At 38.3% G+C, this 8969-nt stretch overlaps 1 protein-coding gene across 3 annotated transcripts in view; it reads left to right on the forward strand.

Moving 5' to 3' along the window:
* Positions 1-284: 284 nt before the first annotated feature.
* phtf1 (putative homeodomain transcription factor 1) overlaps positions 285-8969 on the forward strand; it is a 16962-nt gene continuing 8277 nt past the window's right edge. The window contains exons 1-10 of one of the 3 annotated variants that reach the window (XM_032513964.1): positions 285-670; positions 1409-1532; positions 3358-3431; positions 3529-3598; positions 4162-4320; positions 5078-5258; positions 5568-5682; positions 6057-6251; positions 7393-7638; positions 7950-8078. In XM_032513964.1, the coding sequence (XP_032369855.1) occupies positions 4314-4320; positions 5078-5258; positions 5568-5682; positions 6057-6251; positions 7393-7638; positions 7950-8078 (873 nt within the window). In that variant the 5' untranslated portion in view covers positions 285-670; positions 1409-1532; positions 3358-3431; positions 3529-3598; positions 4162-4313. The remainder of the gene's footprint in view (positions 671-1408; positions 1533-3357; positions 3432-3528; positions 3599-4161; positions 4321-5077; positions 5259-5567; positions 5683-6056; positions 6252-7392; positions 7639-7949; positions 8079-8969) is intronic. The other 2 variants (XM_032513962.1, XM_032513963.1) reach the window with 2 other exon arrangements.

Here is an 8969-nt window from a genome sequence, read left to right on the forward strand (position 1 = left end):
TCTTCCTGCACTCTGATTGGCTGAACCTTTAGGAATTAGTTAAAGAAAATGGGTCTATGTTTTCCAAGTATTTGCCTCTCAGGCAGTACCTTTTCTCTGCTACTGTGCGACAAGCTTCATCAGTCAAAATTTTATGTTAAAATATAAGGCATTCTCTGTTAATTTGAAGTTCATGACGATGTTAGCTCGTAATGTCTTAATCTTAGCCACGGAAAATAATGCAGCCTTCGAAGATTTAGCAGCATAGCGGACGCAATCTCAGCCTGAGAGTCAATGCATAGGGAAAAGTACAATCCACACGAGCACAACAAAGCCACAAACACAAACCCCGGAAAATGGAAGCGGAAGAGCCAATTGTTAGCTAAACAAAACAGAAGTTAGTGACGTTTAGAGTGACTGAAATAAACGTATTGGTTACTAGACACAAGCGTTTGAAGAAACCGTTGAGAAATGCACCATTTACAAGTCGTTTATCGCGTCGAAAAGTGTCAGTTGAGCTAAACGCGTGCTACGTTAGCTAGTAGTAACATTAACGGTAGCTCAGTTTAACAACAAGAGGCTGCAGAGCTCCTGAAATCGATGAAAAGAAAGTATTTAACGACCAATTTGTTATGATTATTAAGGCTGTCCTTCAGTTTGTGCCAAATCAACCTTTACTGTTTCATTATAGGTAAGTTACTTTAGCTTCTTAGCAGGTAACTACTGTTAGCTAACGTTTATTTACAACGATTTAGTTAAACGTAACCAGATGCTTGCTTCATAATAACATCCACACAATGTGCGAACAGCTAAATGTGTATTTGTTTTTCTTTGTTAACCATTGCTTTTCTTTGTGTTGCTTTAATGCAGTGTTAGAAGAAGTTCTCATATATTTTACTCGAGTACGTTAACAGTAGCAACACCACAGTGCAAAAATACTCTACAGAAGTCATGCATTCAAAACCTTACTTAAGTAAAAGTATAAGTATTTCTATTTAAATTTCCCTAATACCAAAAGTGAAAGTATCCATAATGCAGAATCGCCCATTTCAGAATAATACCATAACAATATCACTGGATTAGTAAATCATCAACCTGTAAGTTAAGCATCACTCATGTTGCAGCTTGTAAAGTGAAGGCAAATGTACGTATAGCATCCATAATAATGCATTATACGTTATTTGATGATGTTTAAGTATTACTTATCTGCATCTGTAAAGTAACTAGGAAATGTTGTCAAATACTATTAGTAAAGTAAAGTAAATATATATTTCCTCTGATGGTAGTGCAATAGAAGTATAAAGTAGCATACAATGGATATATATACTCTAGGGAAGTTTCAGTACAGTGCTTGAGTAAATGTACTTAGTTATATTCTACCACTGCTTTTATGTCAGGTTTAATGTGTTTGTGGCGCTTTTTTGTTTAGTGAACAGATCTGGAATCCTGCCCAGTCCTCTCTGTCCCCTGCACTCTGTCAAATGGCCTGACTGCAACTTCACTGGTTCTAGCATCAGAGGACAATGGCCAGAATAGCCTGGTATCAAGAGAAGGTAAGACAAATGTTTTTGTTAAAACCCTGTTTTAAAAGTTTACATTCATTTTAATTATTTAAATGTACCCAACAAACCAAATTATATACAGGTTCTATCTATACAATTCTATTTATACATTTCTAAAATGTGAATTTTGTGATATTGCCACAGAAACAGCTATTCATTTGTGTTTGTATGAAAATTGTATGTATCGTGTGCCGATCTTAGAATTGATTCTTTTCCCCTCGAATCATGATTTTTTTTTTTGTTTAATTACTATTATTTTTTAAACCAATGATTGACCTAAATATTTGGTGTTTATACGAGACCTCCGACGGTAACTACATTGGTATCCAGCAAAACATAGTGAAAGCATAAAATACAGAATATCTGCAGTTATGTTCTCCTTTACAAATTAAATAAATGTCAGACTTTTTAGAAAACATTTAGTTTTTAGAAATGTCTCTTGCTGTGTATTGTTCAACTTCTGTTTAGAAGGAAAACGAAAATCGCAATACTCAATACTACTGGATCACAATACTTCTAGAATCTCAATAAATCAAAATTGCCATTCAAATTGAATCGGCGCCCATGTATCGGGAATCAATCGGATCTGGACAAAAGCATATCGTCCCAGCCCTAGTTATAATAAGTGTGCATGTGTGAAATTTTGGGAGATTATTGTAGTGCGACTATTTGATGCATTATTTTGTTAATGAAGAATTTGATTTGAAATAGCAAGTTTTATATTGATAAATTGGAGAAAACCTAGCACACACCAGTCCAAGACTTATTGATGTATTGTATCAGTTTATTTGACAAGACCACTGCTCATAGATATACAAAAACATCTCTTTTTCCTGTGGACCTTTTTTTGTTTTGTGAGACTTATTTTCAAAATAAAGTTGGAGAAACAGGTGTGCCCTGTTCACCAGGTTATGTTGAAACCTGTATGCGAATATTTAATGAGGCGGCCAGGGGAACAACATTGTACACCAATGTCATTTTTCAACTCATGTTACAGTATGAGCTCAGCTGCATTTCACAAAAAGAAATACTCCCATATTTGACCTTTTTTTGAATGGTATTTACAACAGTTTATGTACATTTATTTTGAAATGTCTGTTTTAGAGCACAACCCATGTATTGGTGTATTTTTATATATTTTATTTATCAGAACTTTAATACTGTATGTTTGGATGTTCCTCTGTTCTGTTGTGACAATAAAAAGAATTATTATCATATTATTTTAGGAAAAACTCAAAAATAACTACAAAAAACTAATATTAGGGAAATGTGTTTATGTTTTGTTAGGCGTTTCTGGATTTTCTTTTTAAATATTGGTCAATATATTGGAATATAGTTTTTTAAAAATATTATATATATCAAATTTTTGTATTGTATTGGCCTTAAAATTCTTTTATCGGTCGGCCGCTAGTCCGTTTCATATTCACCATTGGGATATGCATGAGGCTCTTCATTAGCTGTCCTTAAATGCCAAAAGAAAATGTCAGTGGTTCATATTGATTTTTAAATACGTTCCTTTTAAATACCCAGTTTATTTTTGTGGCAGTTTTTACGGCCATACTCCTCCATCAGACACTCTGATCAACTCAGTCTGTACAGAAACAGATATAAAAGCATTCTGTTTTAAAGTCCCTTAGATTTAAATATTTTTTCCATAAGCATAAGCCCAAACATGCAATTTTAAACAGTTTTAAACTTTCCTTCCATTTTAACTGGCAAAACCTTGGTGCTGTAAATATGGACAAACTCAATTTTAGTAAATAACCCTCTGGTGCTTAATTTGAATGAAAATTATGTTATTATGTAATGTATGAAGTTCTGTTGTTGCTACAGATCGGGGCCTATGATCAACAAGTCTGGGAGAAATCGCTGGAACAGACAGATCTAAATGTGAGACACCTACAAATCTCTGTAGAGAAGGAAAATATTTGTGTATGTATCTTGTTCATACCCGCTAAATCAAAAATAACACTTGCTATTCATTTAGGGCTTGGACAGCAAACCAAGGAAGACGGGTCACATCAAAGCAGACCTCATCGATGTCGACTTAGTAAGAGGTGAGGGTCAATAAAGAGTAGTTCTCCGTCTGTTGTTAAGTTTATTTGATCATAGATACATTTACACCATCTGCATACACACAGCTACACACCAACAAATACATTTTCTGCCTCCCCTCCCCTATCGCTATAGAATTTCTGCCTGTGTATATGTTCCGTTTCTCTAACTTCTGTTAAATTACCTGTTTTCTTTTTTCTTGCTTCAGCCCCTATAATCATAGTAAATTAACAAAAAAAGCAACAAAACAAACTTTGTATAGTCAAGTGATAGCCTAATAAGGCTGTCAGACCAAATCAGTTTGTTGGCATATTCATATGGTTTTAGCAATTCTGGACAGGAAAATCAGATCCAAATTAAATTTCAAAGTGTTTTAAAAAAAATGTGATTCCAATCGGATTTGTGCAGATGCGTCTCAGTCCAGCGGCTTGCACTCGCAAATAATGGTGCTGTCTGTGTTAAAGATCTGATTTGAGAAACAATTTGAAATAGGCTGTAGTGTGAACTTATCCATTGTCATATCTATAGTGGTTTCAATGCAGCTCGTTCTCATTCCTACCCTTAGGATCAACTTTCAGCAAAGCCAAACCAGACAGTCCTTGGACAGCTCTGACTCGAAAGGGTCTGGTCAGAGTGCTGCTGTTCCCGTTCTTCTTCCAGTGGTGGATCCAGGTGACCTCCAAGTCCATCTCTTTATGTATCCTCGTGCTGTACTTCATGCAAGGTTAGCTCACTATTTCTCATCTAATCGTATTCATACTGGAGCTGTAAGTTTCTCTGAAAACTGAATTTGAAAATGAATTTATACATTTACCTAACAACAAGAACTAGGGTACGAGTAACAGACTGCAAACTGACTCATTCTCTGTTGTCTTTACACTATTTATATTCAAGAAAGATGTCAGTCCTGCTCATACAGTACCTTTACTGAACATATCGTTAAAAGGCACTTGGTCAAGAGATTTGGAAGAATAGTAATCCCTTCATGAGCCTCTTTTATAAAACCATTAACAATCATTCATGTGCTATAAGATCCACAGAGAAGAATAGGGAGCCAAGTTATAATAAATGAACAAATATAACATGCATATTTATTAATGGTTTTAAAACTAACTTACAAAGTAGAAAGAGAATTTACACACTGTATACTCTTGTTTAAAAGACATATAGTTCTTCATTGACATTTTGAGCGTGTGTTGTTCTTCTTTTACATCAATACTGTAAGTAAAAAATTAATTTGGATTTTGACTTTGCGAAGCCATCGTAGCACAATGACACTAAGTCAACAAAGGTAATAAATACAGTAGTATTCAGTATCTCCATTTGTCACAGTTTATATTCAGTTATGTGCAACAATAAACGTGTTACCCATCACACCTGAGCAACACAGAAAGACCTCATTAGTAAGCATAAATTCTGTTCTAATGGCTCCCCTAAGAGACCGTTTTGTTTGCTGTTGCCAAATGTTTTGCTCCCCTCAGTGGCAGCAGTGGTGCTGTACTTGGAGGTCCCTGGGGCATGTGCTAGCGAGGTGTTTGGGCCCGTGTGTCTGATGCTGCTGCTGGGTACCGTACACTGCCAGATTGTGTCGACTGAGTCCAGCCGGTGGCCCTCGGGCAGTCCAGCTGCCAGCCGCACCACCAGCCCTGCTCGCAGACGGAGGTGATTTTCTCATTGTTAGGCACTGCACACTCATTTTAATTCACAAACACACTCTCACCTCTTGGCACATGCATAAGCTACCACATTACGTACACAAGCATGAACATGAACTTCAAATTAGCTCTATTTCTTTCTCTCAAAGAACTAATTTGACAGAGACCCTTAATCAACCTAAAGTTATTCTATTCAGTAAAGCCTCTCTAATACTCCCCAACATTTTCTCACTCCTGTGGTTTTAGATCCTTTTGTAATGCATGCTGTATCTATATTCCCTTCTATTTGACTGTTGTTTTTTTCTGTCTCCTTCAGGCCCAGGAAGGGCAGAGGGCTGAAAAAATCAGAAGAAAAGAACGGCAGCGGGGACACAGAGCAGCAGGGGCAGCTTGAAGAAAGCCAGCGTTTGTACAGGAAAGAAGAGAGGAGGGTACAGTCACTCATCTCACTTGTCAGTGACAATATGTCAATAGGGCTGTATTGAGCAAAGAAGGAACTAACTTATGACCGCAGTAAAAATGGTCAGAACAAATACAAAAACAGAAAATAAATCCAGATAGCCCCCTTTTGGAAAGTAGCTAGAATTAAACTCTAGGTCTACTGTCGAAAATTGTTGTAAATTCAGAAGCTTTTCGATGTACAAATGCATTCAAGTGTGTCTAAGTCCAGCTTTACTGGCCTAGTGTGTAATGTGGGTCGCTTTATATCACATAATGGTAGTAAAATCTTTAACATTTGTCAAATTCTTGCATGTTTTGTAAGACATTTTTAAAATGTATTTTCTATCCGGATACCCTCTCACAGACCACAAGAAAGTCATTTGGGGCATCGGATGACCTTTCCAGTGAGGAAGAGGAGGCGTTACAACCAGTGGAAGTAATTCTTCCAGTGTCTCATCAAGAGAGACACCCTGCTACAACATGGCCAACATCTACACCAGTGTCTTCTGTTAGGAAGAGAACTCTAAAGTCAAACCCCAAACTCACATTAGGACCTCAGGTACTGTAAACCTCATAGTTAGACTGTGTGTCAGGCCCTAATCTCACTTGGTATATACATCCATCCAGTGGCCATTTGTAAGTACGTGTAGGTACACCTGGCAGCAAGATGTGTCTCCAAATGCGCCCTGAGGGACCACTTGTGATGGGATCTCACTTCCCGGCCTTCGTGTGTTGTGTGTAAATGTGTTGTTGTTACTCTCACCCATATCATACATCAGAAATGTGCGATGACTAATGAAAAAGGACTGCTTACAGTAGCTTCTAACTGAATCTCTTTGGTTTGAAGTTTAATTTCTCTATCTGCTTTATTTTACCATTTCATGTTGACTTATAGAAACGCAGCCACGATTTTGGAACCACTTGAAGCAGAAGTCCAAGTTATGTGCAAGTTTCCACCACCTTCCCCTTCAGGGTGGTCAGCTGTGTGTCTGCCTGGCACACTGTGTGTAGGACGGCCGGCAGAAAGCCGTCGTTAATTACTTTTTTACTTTTGTTTTGAAAGTACTCTAAGCGATGTCACGCGTTGTTTAGGCTACAACATTTTATGTCACATACAGCAAACGTCTCCCCACTATCCGCTAGCCCACTGTACCCTGAACACACTGTAAAAACAGTCCAGGCTCCACAAATGGCAACAAAAACAAACTGCACCAACCTGCACCACATAACATAAACAGCGTTCCAGCCTCTAACCTACAAGAAGCAGTTGGTTGAGTCATGAATGTGTATTGTGGAAGTAGGCTATGTGCTAACGCTGCTGCGGTGATGGCTCAACCAACTCCTTCTTGTCGGTTATAGGCTGGAACACTGTTTGTTATGTTTGGTGGTGCAGGTTGGCCCAAATTGTTTTGTTGCCGTTTGTGGAACCTGGGCTGTCTACAGAGACCGTGTTTTTTACAATGTGTTCAGGGTACAGGCAGCTAGCGGATAGTGAGGAAATGTTTGCTGTATGTGACAAACAATGTTGTAGCCTAAACAACGCATGACATTGCTAAGAGCACCTTTTAATATAGTGTCTTACTTTTCTTTTTACTTTTTTTGGTCAAAAGTCTTATTTTTGGTTAAGGGTTTATCTTTCATTAACATCCCTAGTCCAGTTCAGCATGATTTGCAACAACTCTTTGTTCTACTGCAAACAGGAAGGCAGTGGGGCTTCCATCAAGGTGAAGCCACAAGCTGTGGAGCGCCTCAGGCCAAGCGTGGGCTCTCATCCCGCCTCTGACACGGATGACACACTGTGGGAGGAGCTTCTCCAAGGGCCTGACTCCGCCTCCACAGGAAGCAGTGACAGCGACTCGAACGGGAGGTACAACGCTGGCATTTCACTCCCACAAACCACCGCTCTGAGCAGCGATGATGAGAGCATACCGCAGGGAATCACCGGAGTAAGATCAACAAAAAATCTTAAATACTCTTCTTTGTCTGGTTTTGTCAGCTCTGCGTCGTCAGCATGTAGTTGTAAAGGTATATTTCATTCATGAATGTCAAACACTCCTAAGGGATGCAACGTTTTGATGTTGTGACTAATTTTAAATGTTGTCATAGTCAATTGATAAAATGTGTCAAAATCCTACGGTGGACTTTTTGTAGACTTGTTTACCACAGCGTAAGCCCAATTGCAGAACTCCACACTGCACTACTTTACACATTGGAAACCACCAACAAATGATATGTTATTTATTGTGTTTGATTTCAGAGCCAGCTGTCTTGGCTGCAGGCATGTCACCCATCTAAGGACCGTGTCAGTGCCATAATATGGGAGCAGGGCGAGTGTAAGAAAGCAGACATGTCAGTATTGGAGATCAGTGGGATCATCCTCACGCGGGTACACTTTATCCTCTTTTTGTTGTTATTATTTCTGTGGTTAAAGATTGCTCAAAGTTAACCCTAAAAACTAACACAGCATGTTCAGCATAATGCAGGTATTTAAAGCTAACAACTGGACTGTATGCCTTTTAAACTCCAGTAGGTAACTTTTATAAAAGCATGTTTTTGTCACATTTGCTGAAAGTATAAGCTATATCCTCACAGTTGTAGATGAGACAGATAATCTGTAGAAAGAAATCAAGTTCCTCTGCCTCTTCCTGGTTTTCCTAATTGCATTTGCAAGATTACGAAGGAAAGTCTGCAAGATTACGAAGGAAAGTCTTTATAGTTAAAGTTGTGTTAATCACTTTGTAGGCAGCGCTAATCAAATATGAATCAAGATTATTTTTCTGCATTGCCTGTTACTTGCCTCTAGTGTTTTCAGAAACATATTTTATTGGACTGTTTAGCTGTAAAATGAGAATGTTTGTGACAGGGCCGCTATGTTGAAAACAGTCCATCCAAAACCACTGCCCACCAGCTGATTAGCCAGAGCATATACAGTATTGGTCTAGATCTGTGCAAGAAATGTCCAATGCAGTAGCACAAACTTAAAATATTTGATCAGCGCTACCTAGTTAGGCAGTTCAAACAGTTCACAAGCTCTCATTCAGTATGTTTACATGCACACCAATATTCCACTATTATTCCCACTATGACAATATTCCAAATTTGATAGTGGTCATGTAAACAGCATGTTATTAAGTACTTTGGAATATTCCGGTATTATTGAGGCTTTAGGGGCATTTTTTTGGACATGTATACAGCGCATTTGGAATATGCGTCTCAATCGGGGTTTTCACCACAGGCTTATGGTCAACTCTGTGCGTTGCTATGGTTGCTGTACACA

Source organism: Etheostoma spectabile, chromosome 4, assembly GCF_008692095.1.
Source record: "Etheostoma spectabile isolate EspeVRDwgs_2016 chromosome 4, UIUC_Espe_1.0, whole genome shotgun sequence".
NCBI classification, from domain to species: Eukaryota; Metazoa; Chordata; class Actinopteri; order Perciformes; family Percidae; genus Etheostoma; species Etheostoma spectabile.